The 19,724-nt window shown below is 39.8% G+C and overlaps 1 protein-coding gene across 2 annotated transcripts in view; it reads left to right on the forward strand.

The window, feature by feature from the left end:
• The window catches only part of STAG2 (stromal antigen 2), a 3,222,550-nt gene that overhangs the window by 1,416,008 nt on the left and 1,786,818 nt on the right, over positions 1 to 19,724 (forward strand). For both annotated transcript variants that reach the window (XM_044057319.1, XM_044057321.1), the window contains exon 13: positions 6,525 to 6,636. In XM_044057319.1, coding sequence (XP_043913254.1) covers positions 6,525 to 6,636 — 112 coding nt within the window. The remainder of the gene's footprint in view (positions 1 to 6,524; positions 6,637 to 19,724) is intronic.

Below are 19,724 nucleotides of genomic sequence, written 5' to 3' on the forward strand. Positions count from 1 at the left end.
GTGCTTGCTATTCGGTCTGAGCCAAGTCCTGGGCTGTAGGATGCTTTTTGTGTGCTTATGTTGAGAGTTAGACTAGTTTCAAGGGAAAACTGAAGAGGAGACTTAGTGGAGCTGGGAATAATTTAACTGCAACTAACCAGCACTTCCCTGTGTGCAAAACTGTGCAAATGCCTTTTTCTGTAGTAGGGAAATGAAAGAGAAATTAGCCCAAAATGGTTAATAAACTACTAACTTCTTGGCTGGAACCACTCCTCCAGGGACAGATAGGTTTCTGACAGCTCCCCTCTCTCGCAGATGAACAGAGAAACTTCCTTTTATCCAAGTAAAGTATGGGCATCTCAGAAACTAGTGTCACAGCCCTGAATTCAGCACTAGCCTGAAAACTGGAGTATGCTAGCTTAGAAAGGTGGGAAACAAGGAATTTTTTTTTTAAAAGATTAGGCAATACTAGTAAAAAAAAATGCACTTAAAAATAGCTTTAAACGACTACAAACCATTAGAAAAGACTATTGCACTTCAGTGTGTAGCCTACAACAATTAAATTATTTAAACAAAAAACTTTTAAAAGTGCAGGCAGTCAAATAAGTACAATATATGAAAAAAACAAGCTTTTAAATTACAATAAATGTTAGAAAATCTGCGTTTAGGTGGAAAACAGTTAAGTACAGAAAACCGATACTTAATCACTCCAAGGTCTCTCTTCTAAGCTAGAAGGCTTTTATCAGTTTAAGGCTTTCTAGTGCTACCCAGTAGGTTAATTACAGGAAAGATGGGAAACAAGCGCAGATGTGATCTTTTAAACCAGAATGTTGAAAGAGAGTGACAAACTGCCCAAATGGTCAATAAACTACAATTTCTGGGGCAAGAACCACTCCTCTCATGGTAGGCAGGCTACTTAGTGCTTACCACTCCCACTGATAAGCTAGAAGGCTTTCCTCAAATACAGGAAGCCTTGTGGGGCTCAGAAGCTTACCAACAGTCCTGGGTACAGCAACTCTGTATCTGGACTAGGCTAGTTACAGGAAAGGTGGGAAACTAGCACAAGTGCGGCTTTTAAACCAGAACGTTGAAAGATATTGAAATAAACTGCCCAAATGGCTAATAGCTACAATTTCTGGGCCAGAAACCACTCCTCTTGTGGTAGATAGGCTACCCTAATGCTTACCACTCCCCACTGATCAGCTTGAAGGCTTCCCTACAACACAGACTTGGGGGGCTCAGAAGCTTACAAAGAGTCCTGGATACAGCAAATTTGTACCTGGACTAGACTAGTTACAGGAAAGGCAGGGAACAAGTACAAATGCAAGCTTTTAAGCCAGCAAGTTGAAAGAGATGGAAAACTGCCCAATCGGCCAAATAAACTACAATTTCTGGGCCAAAACTCACTCATGAGAACAACAGTGGTCACAGAAACACAGAACTTTAATGAAGCTTTCAGGCTCTCAACCCTTCATCAGCATTACACAATATACAAATTTACATCATTTAAATAGAGGAATAATTAAAATCACATGATCAACCAGCCAATGAATTTTTTTTTTTTTTTTTTTTTTTTTTTTTTTAAGTTATTTAAAAGGGAAATGTTTAAAACATAAAAATATGTACAAATAATGTGTTATACATAGTATATCATTTTTAGTAGTATTTTATAAGTTATTTAGTTGGCGTTTAACTAGTATTGGTTTTATACTTGTAGTGTTATTTAATCCTGGTGGATTTTCAGCCTGTAGTCTTATTATCCACTCTAGTTCTCTTGTTTCTACAAGGTTATTTATATCACCCCCCCTCATACCCACTTGTATTGCATCTATACATCTGAATTTAAAAGTATGTGTATTGAACTCATGTATGTGCTTATATAGGGCATTAGTCTGTATTTGTCTGTTTATTTCAGACCTATGTTCAATTATACGGTCTTTCAACCTCCGTATAGTCTTCCCTACATAAAATGCTTGACAATTTACACAAGTGGCAAGGTAGATAATCTTTGTGGTATTACAATTAGCATTAACATGAAAATAAAACTTCTTATGCATTATGGGTGTATAAAAATATTGTCCCTTCAAAAATATCAGCACAGCAGGTGCAGTTATAGCATTTGTAGGTCCCTTTGTTACTATAACCAACATTGTGCCTTATGTCAAAATCCTTATAACACAACATGTTTTTCATGCATTGGTTATTTCTATAAGCAAAACTAGGTCTGGATCCTACTATATCACTTAACTCTGGCATGGCCATAAGTATAGGCCAATTTTTATATATTATGTTACTAATTTGATTAGAGTAACCTGAGAAGGTTGTTATATATCTTAATCTAGTGTCCTTTTTAGTAGGCACTAAATTACCATTATCTGCATCTATATTCTCCTCTAAAAATATTGGTTTATAGCTTGTTTTCCTACCCTCAACTATCATATCAATATTTTTCTGTATAATAGTCTCAGAGTATCCACTTCTAAAAATTCAGCTTTCATTATGGATGTCTCATTCAAATATACCTGCTCTTCTGTTGTTAATCTGCTTATTCTAATTAGTTGTGACTTAACTATACTTTTGAACACATGTGGGGGGTGCATACTATTACTATCTAGATATCTTATTGTATGCACATCTTTTATGTACCATAGTATGTATTGTTTCATCCTTTTATACACTTTCACATCTAGAAATACAATCTCATTGGAAGATGAACACATTTTAAAGTTAAAGAATTGTGTAGTGTTATTGATATATGTGACAAACAAGAGAAGATCTTCCTCTGTACCATCCCATATGAAAAAGCAATCATCTGAATCTAGCATAGCTTTTCACATGTATATTCAATGCATGCTTATTACTCAAAATATATTCTTTCTCCCACTGAAACAATACAAGATTTGCAAAAGTATTAGCAACAGATGTACCCATGGCAACTCCTGTTAGCTGTTTATATGGTGTGCCATCAAAAATAAAAATATTGTTAGTCAATACTATAAGTGAAGAAGAGAACATATATTTTCCACATCTCGAGGGTGTTTGTTGGTACTAGACAATAACAACCTTCTAATGGCTTCTACTCCATAGTCAATAGGAATAACAGTGAATAGTGATTCTATGTCCAAAGTTACAAAAATAAAGCTGGGGGAAGCTGTTGTGTACCATAACTTAAGCTTCCTTAAGAAATGTGTGCTATCCTTCACTATGCTTCCACATTTAGGTGGTAGCTCAGATAAAGTAATTTGTAAATATTTGGATATAGTTTCGGTTATCCAGCCCTTACCTGAGACAATAGGTCTCGGGGGGGGGGTTTCTAACGACTTATGTATCTTCGGGATCCCGTATATTTGGGGGATCTTTGGACATGGTGTAGAGAAGTAGTTGAATATATCAATTGATATGTCATTACTTATTTGCATATCATAAATAGCCATGTTAACTTGTGTTATACAATTTTTTACTTCTTGAAGTGTTACCTTCTTAAATGTATTAGTGTCAGATAAAAAACTGGAAAATCTACTCATATAATATACTCTGTCCATTAAAACCACAGCCCCTCCCTTATCTGCTTGTTTTATTATTACATCATTATTTCTTTTCAGGTCTTTGAGAGCTAGATATTCTTTATAAGTAAGGTTGTATTTCATCTTAGTCTTATCACATTTACTAAACAGAGATCTCAATTCTGATTCAACAATATTAATGAATGCTATGATAACTGGAGATAATTGTGGTATAAACAGACTTAATTTTTTACAACTGCCATTACTTTCTACAGAATTCTTAAAGATTAATTTTAGCATAAGACTTCTAGCAAAAAGTCTTAAATCTATAATAGAGTTTACCACATCGTCCACAGCAAAGGGAATGAATTTCAAACCTTTGCTTAAAATAGACAACTGTTCATCTGGTAAAATGTTATTTGTTAGATTTAAAGTACCTTGTTTTATTGATGGCTTCCCATCTATCTGCGTGCTTTGTTGCTTTTTCTGGGACTGCTGTATTTCCTTTTGTCGCTTGGGTCTGAGGTGAGTTTTCCACTGCAGTTGGCGTTATACTTTCCATATATGCCTGCTTCACCAGGACCCTTTCTGGTTGTTGCAGGCGAAACGGTAAAAAAGTGGAAATATCTGTTTGCCTTTTCTCTTTTGGTTCCCGGTGTTGCTCTGTCATCATCGGCATTTTTGGTGCATCCAGGGTTACATTTTCCACAGCCGCATTAAGTAGAATCTCCACATTGGATCCTACTGGACGTTTACAAGCTTCCTTCTCATTTACCTTTTCGATATTAGCTCTTTCAGCTCCTTGTTGTTGTGTTACATGCGTAGCATTTGGCTCGCGTCTTAAGCTGATTGGTTGAATTCTCATTGGATACGCCCGCAGGCGAAGTCGCCCAATCGATCAAGCATTCTCGCTTTCTCCTTAGTCGATGGGGCGAAATAAGGCTGTTGCTTATGTTTAGCGGTTTTGCTAAATATTTAAACTCAGTTTTCGCCAAGAAAATATATGTCCGCTTTGATAATCATCTATGTCCCTTTGAAGTTTACGTTTCTTTTTTAATTCCAATCTATTGTCAAGTGACTGCATTCTTTCAATGAATGCTTGATAAATACCATGTGATGCTTCACTTTTAAGTAGTATTGAAACATCTTTGTCACATTTTTCTATTTCTTGTAGCAAGGTTTTTTCAGTGTCTTCAAAGAAGCTGTTCATAAGCTTCATATAGCTTGCACTCAATTCTAAATTGAGCTGCTGCCACTTAACAAGAAGCTCCTCATAGGTATTACCATATGAGGGCATTTTAAGCACACGCAGTCCTCTTGGTACTATGCCTAATTCGAGGTATGCTAGAAAACGAAGTCTCTGCCATTGCAGCTGCTTATAGCTACTAACCTTCTTTTCCAAAACATTAATTAAAGCAGTCAAATTAGTAGTATCCTCAGTTGTTGCAGTCTTTTGAGGATCATTGGTAGATGGTTGATCTTGTAGTAGCGGATTGTTCATTTTAATAAGAAGTCTCTTAATGGACAAAGCCATTATCAGATGTTAATATAAAAGTTAGTTGTAAAAGGCTGGTTGAATTAGAAAAATGTTTAGCAAAAACTAACGCTAACAAAGCTGGATGGCGCATAGCCTTTTGGGTTCAAAGGAAAATAAATGGATAATTAAGTTTGGGGCATTATTTGCACATGGATTGAATGAACATTTGTAAGGAACTAGTCATGCCTAAACACTGATTTATGTGTTCATTATATAAGGTCCTACATTTTTCATTTTATTTTAACACTGAAGAAGGCTAATATTTAACTGAGCCGAAACCTGTCTGTGTCTTGTGCTTTAAACAATCTAATTTATACAGCTTGCCATGATCTGCTGGCTGAGTTTTGTTTTTAGCTGTACAGTTGCCGTACGGGCAGGAAACCATTTCAGTTTGTGCTTCTATGTGGACAGACCCAAAAATCTCCAACTATTCTCGGTCTCATATCACCTACTTAGAGACCATCTCTGCTTGACTTACAAAGCCATGTCTCACCCAGCTGTTTTAGAAATCCTACATCTAAAGAAATCCCAATCCCTCCACACCACACACTCCAGAGACCTCAACCTCATTACCGCAATCAACAGAACATGCTGGAGGGACAGGTTCATAACCCAGAAGACTGCCCATGCTATGGGATAGACTTTCCATATATGTCAGAGCACCTTACTGGCCTTCTTACGGGGAAATCTTGATAAATGGATGGGAAGTAGAAAATTTACCCCGGGAATTGCTCCAGTCGGTGTACTTGACAGAGGCACTGGGAACTAAGGTCATGCGGCGTGATGCCAGGGTAAATTCTTTGGGCTAGGCTTGTGTAGGCTCCAGGGCCATTAGCCTAGTACACACCTGTGAACCTATATAAAATGTGTGTGTGTGTGTGTGTGTGTGTATATATATATATATATATATATATATATATATATATAGTGTGTGTGTAAATATGTATGCATAAAATGGGTTTAGAGGAGTTTTGTCGACACTTAACACAACCCCATATTTTTGTTAAGAGGCATAACATTATATTTATCTTGGGAATGCTGTAGTGGATATTTTTCTCATAGTTCACAACCTTTTTACCCCATGCGTCCAGGTTTTGATTTCAGAAAGAACTAGAGAGCCAAGATCTTTCTTTGATTGAACTGAAACCGTGAAAGAGAAACAGTATTAGTTGCAAAGAAGACAATTTATGTACAAGGCCTGCTTAGATAACTGGTAGCCCCATTTATTGAATTCTGCTTAAATTTTAATATACATTGTCAGAAACACTTTACAGAACAGATAAAATTTTAACATCCAAACATTAATCAAGTTGGAATGAGAAAATTTGTGTATAAAATCTGTTGACTTTGCATCCGTTAAAGGTCTGGTAGGTATGCAGAGGAGTCCATTTTGGTAAGCAAGCTTTTCTACAACTGTGCCCTGCTAATGAAAGCAATATTCTGACTTCTGTGCTGCATTTCATTGAAGTTTAAACTGTGCATAAAGTACATGTTGTGTTTTTCAGACTTTTTAGTTATCGAGATCCTGAAGATGATGGTATGCTTAAAAGAAGAGGGAGACAGAGCCCAAATGCCAATCTAATTAAAACTATGGTTTTCTTCTTTTTGGAAAGCGAGGTACATGTTCATTTACTTGTAATTACTATTGTGATAGTGCATTTCAAATATGTAAAGTGGCAGTAAAATGTTTGGTGTAGTGTATTTTTAATGTCAGTTGGACTAGCTATTTTAAATATTCGTTTTTATTTACTAGGTTAAGAGGGTACCTGAGAGTAAAAGTCTCGATTTAGTACATTATGAGCACTACAAAGGAATAAAGGATATCAGACAAGATACTAAGCAGAAAAGGAAAAGCAGCAGCAAAATTATTATTTTGCGTAATGTAATACATCAGAGTGTAGTACAAGTTTTATTTTGTTGAGGAGTCATTATTGACATTTGTTAACTGGGAAATTTGTGTTTGTCCATAGTACCCAGTTTCACTGGAGTCCTGAGGAGAAAAATATCTAAGTATGTCAAATGTAATGTTGACATCAAAAGTATAATTTACCATTTGTAATGGTGACATTAAGGATGCAGTTTACAGTCTCTTTGCAGGTATGAATGAGTGCATTATTTCATACAAAACCAGGATTATTCAGGTAACCAAATGTGGAAAAGAGCAGACAAGACGAGATATATAAGAAAGGATAGATAATATAGAAACTTAAATATGAGAAATCGCATGAAGGGTGGCTGAAATGTGCAAGGCTAATAAAGTATAGGTGGAATGAGAAAGTGATACAAGATGGTTAGGAATCTGTGAAAGAAATATGTCTGGAGGTGAACAAAGAAAAGACAAGAGCAAGGAGAAAAAAAAGTAATTCGGAATATGGCGATATAGGCAAAGTGCACTAAGTGCAATGTTGGAAAAATAAGATTAAAATAAGAAAAAAAGGAAAAATTTGGAGGGGTTAAGGAACTACTACTGTTAGCCAGGTTTAGAGGAAGATAAGAACTGTGCTTTGCTTAGCCATTTATTGCATATTGAAGGCATGGGTGTTAGCATTGTTCTCATGTTAGTGGCAAAATTGTTCCAAGCTTTAGCAACACAATAGGAGAAGCTTGTTCCTGAAGATTTGCTGGGTTTATGCAGTAAAAGGACTTGATGATCTTGAATGAGTATAGCTGTGAAAAACAGAATTGAGGACAATGCAGGCAGTGGGTTTATAAATAACGTTATGAGCATTTATGAGTTGTAAATAAGGTGCTGTGGTAGTTTGAGCCATTTGAAAGTCTAGGGGGTACAGTGATTGATATAGTGTGTGGAACTAATAGAAAATTTAGCTGTCTTATTGTAACAAGATCTGAGTTTTGATTTTAGTGATATTTGTAGGTTGATAAGAATTGCAGTTTTATTTAGGAGTGACGGTAAAAAGTAAGTATTGGCAATAGTGATTCCTTGGATGATTTCAAATAAATATCCAATGTCTATTTTTGTCTGATTCAACCTTTGGGTTGTTTGCTTCAAGCAGATCTGACCCTAATTTATGTAATTTTTAATTTTATTCAAACTACTGATAAGAGTTGAGCATCTTTAGACCAAGCACATTTATAAATTTAACTTTTTTGCAAACTGTAAGCTGTAATCGGGTGTATTTAGTGAGGTGCACTGTTTGTAAAAGTTTCTGTGTTGGTAAAACAGAGCACTGAAGGACTGTATAAGTGAACACATTTATGTTGCGTCTAGAAATGGTAAAAGGAAAGCATTGTCAACATGTTCTGGCCATTGTAGATGCTCATAAATTTACATTTCTGGTGCTACAACTTCTTAATTTAAGCATTAGAGGTGGTGGTGATGAAATGAAAACAATGTATCGATACTAAATGGATCTTGGAATTACTAAGTGACAAAGGGAAGAGATTAAATGACTATGTTCCTTTAAGACCAATGCTTAGGTCACGAGACCTTAAGAGTTTTGAAACTGTGTGTAAGTAGCTTTTTGTGCCTGTTTCATTAGATCTGAAGAAGCAGCTGGATAGGTGTGAAAGCACTTGTCTCATTCCCGTTTAGGGTTGCCACCTTTTCAAATAGCCAAAGTGGGACATTTTCGGTACAAACATCAGATTTTACAGTCCGACACATACCCACGGTCAGTACAAAGGATAGGACTTAACTTTTTTGCCTAAAAAGCTTATTCTTGTAGAATTTTCGTTGCTTATTCTGTTTCTTATAACATTCAGGTATTTTAGATACAGAATAACTGTTTTATGCAACTATTACATAAAATATAGGAAATAATTTTGTCCTAAAAATCTCAGGACATTTGCCATTTTTTAATTTTTTTTTGTCAGGACACAATTGCTCAAAGAGGGACAGGTGGTAGCCCTATGTTAACATATATGCTGATGTTCATCGTGTTTCACTGTTAGTCATTACACTAGGGTTATCCTGCTGGCAGGCTACCCGCAGTCGGCCCGAATTCCAAAGTCCTGGTCTGGCGTTGGTTGCTGTCACCTCTTCCCTGACGTCAGTGCGCCAGGGGTATAGAAGATGCAGCCAACGCCATTTTCTCCAGTCTTTCTTGCCGCGCAGTGCCCGAAGCAAAAGCAGTTTGCAAGTGCCGGTCACAGACTCCTGAGATTTTCGAATTTGAATTTCAGATCCAAAGTCTTCAATAAAGCGAATTACACCGTTGGGGAAATTTTTTCTTGCTCCAGCCCGATGTCAGTAAAAGTTAACAATTGTATTTCTTGTGGGAAGCAAACACCTCATAAGGATTTTCATTCTTACTGTATTCCTTGCCTAGGCCCTGACCACGACATTGCTAGTTGTCGGTTTTCTGCTAGATCCAACCAATGCACTATTAAGCATCTGTTCAATTTTGCTTTTCATTACTTTGGCCGAAGGTTTAACTATATAATGCCGTCGGAACAACCGACGACCGGAGTACATAAAAAGTACAAGGACAAAGAAAAAGACAGGCATCCGAGGTTCAAAACCAACGAAGCTTCTTCTAGGCCAGTCGCTGGTTTTCAGTGAGGCACTTTCGCAGCCCCTGACACCCTCTACCTCAGCCACAGACCGCCTCCGACTCCCATGTGGAGACAGCTAGGCCTCTGGAATCTCAAGGTATTGGGTCAACGGAAACTGTTCCCTCAGATGGGTCTGGAGCTGCTGAGCAGGCATTGGCTTCTGAGGGTGTTTTCAGACCTACACAGCTTACTATCAAGACCTCTTCATCAGCCGAGGCAAAGTCTAAAACACCATTAAAGACAAAGAAACAAGTACAGCATTCTCCTGGACAGTCATCCATGCCAAAGAAACACGCTTAAAATGGCCGAGGACCTAATTACTTTGATCAGGGGCTCCCACCCCCCTCCTGATAAAAGGCCTAGGCAAGACACTGACCCTGACTCTTCTGACCAGGTTTCTATTTCTTCTGACTCCTCTTCAGAACAGGGATATTCTCTTCTTCCATATGAGGACACTGATGCTGAAGTATCTATCCCTTCAGCCTCTCCTCCTGAGGACTACTCTTTTGGGGGAAACCCTGCACACCATGAGGGAACATTTCCATTGGGAGAGCCAGGATTATTCAGAATCCAAGAAAAGGCTCAGATACTTTCTTTTATTGCCTCAGCACAGGCCTCTTGCTATTCCCCCCTGTACTAGATATTATTGATGATGTTTTTTTCTGAATCCAGTTTGACTCATGATTCTTTACCCCCTGCACCAGTTAAGCCAGATGGGTACTACAGGGTTCCAGATTCTCATAAATTTCTTTATAAAAACCCTGCTGATCCAGAAACTATTTCTCAGGGTCCCAAAGGGGGTCAAGGCTTCCACTGCAATAAACCCTGTTCCCTCTGATAGAGATTCTAGAGCACTCGACAGATGGGGGGAAAAAGTTTACACCTCTGCTACTTTAGCTGTAAGGGCTTTAAACTGCCAGTTTCACATGCTTAAATATCAACAATACCTAATGTCTTTGCTAAAACAGAAAATGTTTACAAGCTCTGAATGTTCTGAGAACAAGGAAATGCAGGATTTATTGCATGCAGCTGAACAAGTGGGAAAGCTTACTTTGCAATGTGGTTTTGATTCATTAGAGGCATCTTGCAGAGCCGCAGTTACAGGTTCTGTCATTCAAAGGCATGCTTGGTTAAAAGAACAGAGTTTACCTGATCATGTTAAAGCGAAATTATTGGATGCTCCATTACAGCATGATACTTTGGTGTTAAGGCAGAAGAGGTGTTAACAGAAAATGGAGGATAAAACAAAATCAATGCAGACAGTAAAGGATTTCTTACAGGTTCAGCCACCCAGATTTAGCAGGAACTGGCCTTCTAAAAATTGGTCCTTTCCAGTGTCAGACAGGCCACAAAGAGGCAGATACAGACGCCCAAGAGGCAGATCTCATCCCCAAGGCTCATACATACCCAAACAATGGGGTGCTTCTGCCCCCAAAGGCGGAGAAGACAAATCACAACCTTATAGGAAACAGTCCCAATGACTTTCCTCTACAAATACCAAGCACTTACCTGTTGGCAGCACCCTTAGGGGGAAAACTAGCACTTTTCTCACAAAATTGGCACATGATCACCCAGGACAAATGGGTACTGAATATTGTTTCACAGGGTTACAGGTTCCACTTTCATACCCTACCAAGGTCAAAAGGTATGCCAGACCTGCCACAAAATCAATGGGCAGAGGCACAAAAACAAATTTCTGCTCTCATGGACATGAGGGCTATTCAGAAAATACCACAGCAAGAACAGGCATGCAAGGATTTTACTCTACTTTTCTTGGTACCCAGAAAGGACAAAGCCTGGAGACCAATACTGGACCTGTCTATTTTAAAGACTTTCCTGGATGTTCAAAAATTCAAAATGTTGACACTGCAGCAACCTCTACCCATGCTGGGCAAGAAGGCTTGGCTAGTTACTTTTGCCCTCAGAGGCTTACCTGCATGTCCCAATCAGACAATCTTGCAGAAGATACCTCAGATTCATAGCTGGCTCAATGCATTACCAATTCTCTGCACTGCCCTTTGGCTTATCTACTGCACCCAGTGTCTTCACAAAATGCCTGGCACCAGTAATTGCATTTTGCAGACAAAAAGGAATTCAAATATATCCCTACTTGGACGACTGCCGTATTCAAGCAGAGAGCAAGGACATTCTACTAAAGCATCTGGCGTTTGTAAAAAGATTACTAATTTGCCTAGTGTACACAGTAAACGAAAATAAATCAAAACTAGTGCCCCCTCAAGAGATAATATTCCTGGGTGCAAGTTTAAATACAACTGTCCAGATGGCTTAAGGCAACTGACTCATTACTTTCAAATTATGGCAACAAAGCCCCAGCTACCTGCAAGAAAAAGTCTGCAGGCTTTGGGCTTCATGGCATCCTGCATCCTGCTAATTCCATATGCAAAACTGCATTTGACGCTACAATGGTATCTAAAAAGTGTTTGGACTCAACATTGCCACAGCCTGGAAACAATAGTAACTCTTATTCCCTGCCTGCAACAGGAGTTTCGATGGTGGGCACTGGCCTGTCACCACAACAAGGGACAGCCTTTCACTTTACCCACAGCTAGGCAGACACTAACAGATGCATCGGATTATGCCTGGGAGGCGCACATAGCAGGAAAATGTTTTCAGGGCACGTGGCCCGCAGACCAAATGCATCTTCATATCAATCAAAAAGAGATGTTAGCTGTACAGAATGCCTTGACAGCCTTCAAGGATCTACTACAGCCAGGACAACTATTACTAAAAACGGACAATACTACAGTTATGTGGTACATAAACAAGCAAGGGGGCACACATTCCTACCCCCTCTGCAGGCAAGCCATGACTTTGTGGAACACAGCACTGACCTATCAGATACATCTGCAGGCGCAATTCCTGCCAGGAAAGAAAAATACTCTGGCAGACTAAGCAGAAACCTCATGGACCCTCACAAGTGGAAGCTTGATCCACAGGTCTTCAACATGATAACAAGGAAATGGGGATGCCCAGACATGGATCTTTTTGCCTCCCCTCACAACTGCCAACTACAGAGTTTCTGCACAAGGACTTACCCCTCACAAGCATGGAAAGTGGATGTCCTATTATTCAGCTGGGAAACCCAACAGTGTATGCCTTTTCACCACTCCCTCTCCTTCTCTAGGTACTCCTAAAAGTCAGACAAGAGAAGCCAAAAATGATTCTGATTGCCCCAGACTGGCCATGCAGGCACTGGTACCCAATCCTAAAGAGCTTGTCTCAAAGCCCAGCCTGGACTTTACCTCAAATTACTCATCTTCTGACTTAACAAAACAATCAGATCCTGCACAGCCAACTCAGAACCTTAAATCTGGCTGCATGGCAAATAATATAACCACTCAGCACACCTCTCTCTAAAGCTGTTATGGATGTCATTATGGAAGCCAGGAGGCCCAGCACCAGAAAATCCTATGCAGAAAAATGGAAAAGATTCTGTGCTTGGAACCAGGTACAAGGACTTGAACCACTTGTTCCAAATATTCCTTAGATTTTACAATACCTAACTGAGATGCTGGACAAAGGCCTATCCTTATCATTTAAGATCCATGCCTCTGCCATTTCAGCTCATTACAATACGAAACCTCCTATTTTCTCACATCCACTGCTAAGGCAGTACCTCAGAGGGGCAAAAAACATAAAACCCCCAAGGAGAGCACCGATGCCTACAAGGGACCTCAACTTTGTCTTGGAAAAGCTCACACTGCCTCCTTTTGAGCCAGCCAATACAGCTGATATAAAATTCTTATCATGGAAAACTGCTCTTCTCCTAGCAATAACTTCAGCAAGAAGAGTCTCAGAGTTACCGGCATTAATGGCAGTGGAACCTTTTTATCATTTTCCATCCGGACAGGGTTTCTCTAAGGACAAACCCAACATTTATGCCAAAGGTAGTATCCAGTGTGGCTCTAAACCAAACCATTCATTTGCCAACATTTTATCCAAATCCCCAGAATAAAGGGGAGAGACTTCTGCACTCTTTGGACATACACAGGCAGCTACGCTTCTACTTGAATAAAACAAAAGCTTTCAGAAAAACTGATCAACTGTTTGTAGCATATGCTGCAGCATCACAAGGAAAGGCCATCTCAAAGCAGACTATTTCAAAATGGATAGGACACTGCATTTGTTTCTGCTATGCACAGGATGGCAAGTCAGTGCCTAAGAATATTAGGCCACATTCTACCAGGGCAGCAGCCACTTCAGCAGCCTTTCTCAGAGGAGTACCAACCAAGGAAATTTTGGCGGCTGCAACTTGGAGTTCATTGCACACTTTTAGCAAGCATTATCACTTACCTCTTTACTCTAAATCCAGAGCAGGCTTTGTCACTGCAGTTCTGCCGGGTCTCATAGCCACTCATAATCCTATTTAGACCCAGCCGCCCTACCTCAGCTTTGGGATTCTACCCAAGTGTAATGACTGCAACAGTGAAACACAATGAACATAGAACAGTTGTGTACTTACCATAAATGTAGATCTTCGAGTGTATTCACTGTTGCAGTCCAGGTTACCCACCCTCCATCCCTTTTTCTTTGCTGGGACTTACCTATACTTCTCTATCCTATACAACCTATGTGGTGTATTTGCTTGCAGATGAAGGTATTGTTTTTTTTTACTGTATGTTTTTATAAGCATTATGTATTGCCTACCTTCTTGGGGGCACCTGACATCTGGGGCAATAAAAACTGAAGAAAATGACGGCTGCATCTTGTATACCCCTGGTGCACTGACTTCAGGGAAGAGGCGACAGCAACAGACGCCGGAGCAGGACTTTGGAATTCAGGCCGACTGCAGGTAGCCTGCCAGCAGGATAACTCTATACTAATGACTGCAACAGTGAATACACTCTAACATCTATATTTATGGTAGGTACATAACAGTACTTTTTATTAAATTTTGGAAATATGACTTCATTGGATTGTGCCATGTTGACTGATTATTATTTTACTAGTATGGATTTGAATTGTGTTTAACCATTATTTATCTGCTTGCTCTGGTTTGCTTTTCTTATTTGCATTTTGTTTCTGTACATATGGATCTGAGGCTGTGATCCTCCCTTACCCATAATTCCCTGCTTTCCACTGAAGTATCTTGTTTGCCATCTTACCTTTCAGGTGTGTTTTCTGAGTTTTTTTATAAGTGATAGCTATTTCTTTTCTAAAGAGATTTCTCCTTCTCCAAGCATTTCTAGCTTGGTAATGTTAGAGTAGTTTTTGGAAGTGGTTAATATTATTAAATTTGTAAAGTGTCTTGTGGGTATTTTTTTTCTTTTAGGTAGTTACACAAATAGACAAGTATTTTTTACTTATACTTTTTCTAATAGCTCTGAGAGTGAAATACTTGCAAATTTTGTTTAGGGCTTATTCTTAGTAGTGTTAGAAGAAATCTTGAGTATTTTGCACAAGTATTGTTATGCTGATGTCCAACAAAACCGAAGACATTAAAGAAATGTAATGTTTTTGGACATAAAATTCCACTTCAAGACCTGCACGCTGTTTGGACGGTCAGCCATGAGGCAAATTGTGATATTTGTGACTATTTTGGAGCTAGGGCCATTCAGAACTGAAGAGAAGTTAATCTTTAAAGTTTTGCTTCTCCCTCAGGCAAGGTTGTTGTCTTCTCAAGCTTCAACATGGAATATCTTTATACCAGCTTCAACTTCCCTTGGTAAGAAAATGGGCATGGAAAAGAGAGAGAGCAAAAAGTACAAAGACCAAAACGATCCAAAGAAGGGAGAGTAGGGAAGGCTAGAAAATGTCTCTGGTTCCAACAGATCTTTTAGGTGTGGCACGCAATACTAAGGAAGTCTGATCCATAACCACTCTCGTCTGATCTCACTCAAGATTTTCTCCTGGAGCTGGTGAGTCCTAGTCTCCACTCCCCGACTGTGCAAGAGAGATGAGACTCCAAACCTTGTTTGTGGGATCTCTGATGTCTTTCCAGTTTACCAGAAGGCTTACTGATAAGTACATTGATCAAATGATGCAGCGATTCCTGAGGAGACAGATGCAGCTGGAGGTTTTCCTGGTGCCATCTTTTTTGGGCGCTTTGGGTACAGGTCCATCTATCACTTTCATTATTTACCCGGTACCTGTCGATCCCTTGGATCTGGTCTTCGTGGGTCTGAATCCCTGGTGCACCTTGTTTCTTACCAAGATCTCCATCTTCACTAATAACCTCCACAGTTCTCTACATGCCTCAGTCATCCAATTTGCTGATGACTCTACACTAGTCTGCGCTTCTCCCTCCCTCATTGAACTCCAGTCACTATGACAGACCTTTTTTCTGTCTGTAGAAGAATGAGTTACTAAAGCTCAGCTAATATTAAACCCCAACAAAACCAAACTTCTCATATTCCACCATACTAACTACTCCACTTATTTACCTACTTTTTCTATCACCTCTAACAGTGATACAGCTATCTCTCCAACTACTTACACCAAACTCCTAGGAGTTTAAATAAATTGTTATATGAAATTTGATGTTCACATTTCACTCACCGTAAAGAAAGCTCATAAAAAGCTGAGGGCACTATATTGAAATGTACAATTCCTCACTAACTCCACCAGGGCTAAAATAGCCCAAACACATCTCATCTCTACACTTCTGTATGCCTCCCCTATTCTCACCAATCTCAGCAAGTCAAACTCATCTAAATCTGAGGCCCTGCTACAACATAATTGTAAGGTTTGCCAGCAATAGTCCACTTCTTGCACACCACTGATCTCTTCTAAAGCAACTCAACTGGCTTGCACTTTCGCCATCTTATCCTTTATAACACACAAGATTCTGTACTACCCAGATAAAACCCCTGCAATTTACAAAACCTAATAATCCTTACTTCAGTACTAGAGTGCTACATTCTAATAAACCTCTACTTAAAAATCACTAAAGCCAAACTATTCTTCTGGAGCCTCTCTATATTCAAACTTTATAGTGAAAAAATGGAACACACTGCTCACTAATATTTCTACCACTATATCTCTTGTCCTGTTTAGGAAGTCTCTAAAAACTTAGCTCCAAACTAGCTGGATCTGTAAATGTGACTCTAGCTGGATCTGTAAATGTGACTCCTCAGGCTAGTATAACTGTCTTCTGTTCACATCTTTTCCCTCTGGCAATGAAAAGATGATGGTATACTAGCTTAATTTGATGTAATTGTTTTTATTATTCTGGTGACACTTTAATTTTATTTAGTGTAATCTGTATAATGCATCTTAGCACTATTTGATGCAAGGGTTTTTGCTGTTGCCATTCTAGTTTTATTTGATGTAATCTGTATAAGTTGTACCTCTGTAACTATGTACATGGACGCTATTATACATGTTAAATGTGGAGCTTTTCTCCCTGGGCCTCCGCTAAAAAAGGGCTTGTGTCCAGTCGGACTTTCCTGGTAACCAAATGTAAAATAAATTTGGAGCCAGGAGTTTTAGGAATTTGGGGTTTATCAACATCTGAAAGTGTCTCTACTCAGTTTCTTTCAGAATGAGACTAGTCACGGACCAAATGTTTGGTAACATGCCCCCCCAGTGGTGGTCTACTCTGAAATTTTCAGAACATCACTGCCTCTTAGGGCTTCAACTCTTGATATCTTGGGTCAAATGACAGCTTTGGAGCTGACACTGATAGGGGTTGGGTTTGTTCTTCAATCTTTGGGATAGGAGGGATGTTCCCTTGGTTCCGAGATGTCAGGTTTTGAGGCATTTGAACAGGATTTAACTAGATTGAAGTCTGATACCTTTGAGCTTTGATTCATTCCCAACTTTTGTTGAATCACATGACACTGAGTTCATTGAGATCTGTAACACTCATTACCTTTGGGCATTATAGTATACTTGACACTTGAATTCCCAGTGTAGTTCAGACCTGTCTCCTGAAATTTCCCCCAAGGCAATTTCCTAGAAAACAGACTTGCAAGCAAACACCTAGACTAATCTCCAAAGACTGCCACAGAAGATGCAGATCTCTCTGGATGAAGATAGTTTCCCAGGATTCCCACTGGAATTTCTAACCTTTTGTGACATCCTAGAATTGATGACACAAGGGGCTTGGTCCACTGAAACACCTTCACCAAATGAATCTGTTTCTTCAGGCTTTTGCTATTTGCTTATCAGTGTCCTAGGTGGTACTACCCACTAATGCCCTTAAAGACCTAGTGGTTCAGTGGGCATGGAAAGACCGAGATATAATAGGACCTATCCCCAAAAAACAGGATTTTGGTAGCTGCGAAAGACGGGAAGCATTGGAGCAAAGTGTCCACCAGTAGATGCCATGGTAGGTACTGGCAGCCATGAAAAAGGAACTGTCTTACTAGAGGAGTTTTGTCCACCCCCTTGGAAATGACTCAAGAGCATTGGACAAGTTCAGGAAATGAGCATATATTTCAGTGACTGTTGTACTTGGACCACTGAACTGTTTTTTCCATATGATACATTTTTAGATGGACCTGACCAGAGCTTACCAAGTCCCTTGCAGGTAACTTTCCTGTGGATGTACAAAAACAGTGGCCTCCCAGTTGTCTACTACGCACAGGTCTCTGCCCATCTGTCTGTTTTCCAGTGCAGCTGATGGCATAACCAGGGTAGCAGGCACTGTTATTACCATGCGTCTGCATACCTGGATACACTTGTGTTATTCTGCAGAAGGTTTAAAGGCATCCGTCGTTAATGCCTTGTTCAGTGATTCATCACTTCGGTTGAAGAGATACTTACTAGAAGTGAACAAGACTTCAAAACCTTGTCTTGTTGGAGTCCACTTATCCACTTCTCAAAGGACCTTTTCTTGGAACCAAAGGGGGTGGTAAGATGTGGTTCAGAAAATTACAAGGTTATTGGCAAGAAGGTCCAGGAGACCAGCTCCCCCCATAGGGCGGGGGAAGGGGGCGTTTCAAATGGCCATTGGTCTGTGAGCAAAGGTGGACCTGATAACCTGAATTTTCAGTCTCTCTACTGAGAACCCCTACCAGTGCTCTTGAGGAGTTACTTCACTGTCGCACTCTGGAGGTAGTCCGGAAGGGGTTGCACTTATCCTTACACCCACAAGCTTGGTGAAATGAGTACAGTGGATTCCTGGGTGCTAAGGATGAACACCAGCGACTTTTCATTCTTCTTTCTTACTGTTATCCTCATCCTCCAAATAAGACAGATTCCTGATGTTCCATCTAGTCAGTTGGAATATGCAGCAACAGAAGCTCTCTGGTTGCTAGGAAAAATTCATCCAGCAGGTCCTTTGAGACCATTTAGGGTCTGGAGTTTATTCTGGATTGTTTAGTCCAAAAAGGGACAGGGAGCCTCAGCCACCTCAGTCAGTTCATAAGACAAAGTTCTGGATGGTTACATTACAGTTCATATTTCCTCTTTTGAGGAAGGGCATGTGTGTGTTACCTGGATGTCTACTACTATACTGAGAGCCAGTTCAGGAGATTTCTGAGTTTCTGGCTGGGAGCCAATCATTTTCGATTCAGGGCACTGCCATTCGCTCTTACCGCAGCCCCACAGTTCACGATAAGTTATGGCAGTAGTAGTAGCTGATCTCCTACTGCAAGTGATCCAGATATTCCCATGTCTATACAGTTGGCTCCTTAGCTCTTCTTCCAGAGATCTACTAGTTCAGCACTGGGATATATTGCTCCATGTTGTACAGCAACTGGGGTTTATTGTCATTCGGTCCGAAAGTCTGTTGTAACGCACACAGCACGTAGTTTATCAGATGTCACCTCAACATGGTCCTTCAAATTGCTAAACTTCCTAACACCAGAGTACTATCCCTAGGCCTAGTGGCCTCAAGTCATTCATCAGCCCCTTCCTCAGGCAAGGTTGATTCTTCACCTGCTAGGTTTGATGGCCTGTACCACTCTGTTAGTTCTCTTGGCAAGATACCACATGAGAATACTACAGTGGACCCCCGCAGTTCAGTGGTTGCAAAGTCTTCCACCCCTTTCACATCATGATTCATCTCCTGAAAGTTTGCGGAGAGCATATAAAATGGTTGCTGACCATTTAATCAGTAATAGAAGGAAGAATTTTGCCCACCAATCCCCAGGCCACAGTACCCATATATGCTTCCCTTTGAGGCTAGGTGTAAATTGGGAGGGAATAATGTTCAAGGTGCCTGGTCACCCCCTGGAGGCCATCCTTCACATCAGTATCTTGAATATGACAGGAGTCTTCCT

The sequence above is a fragment of the Protopterus annectens genome, chromosome 15.part0 (genome assembly GCF_019279795.1).
Source record: "Protopterus annectens isolate FY-2018-M chromosome 15.part0, PAN1.0, whole genome shotgun sequence".
Lineage (NCBI taxonomy): Eukaryota > Metazoa > Chordata > Ceratodontiformes > Protopteridae > Protopterus > Protopterus annectens.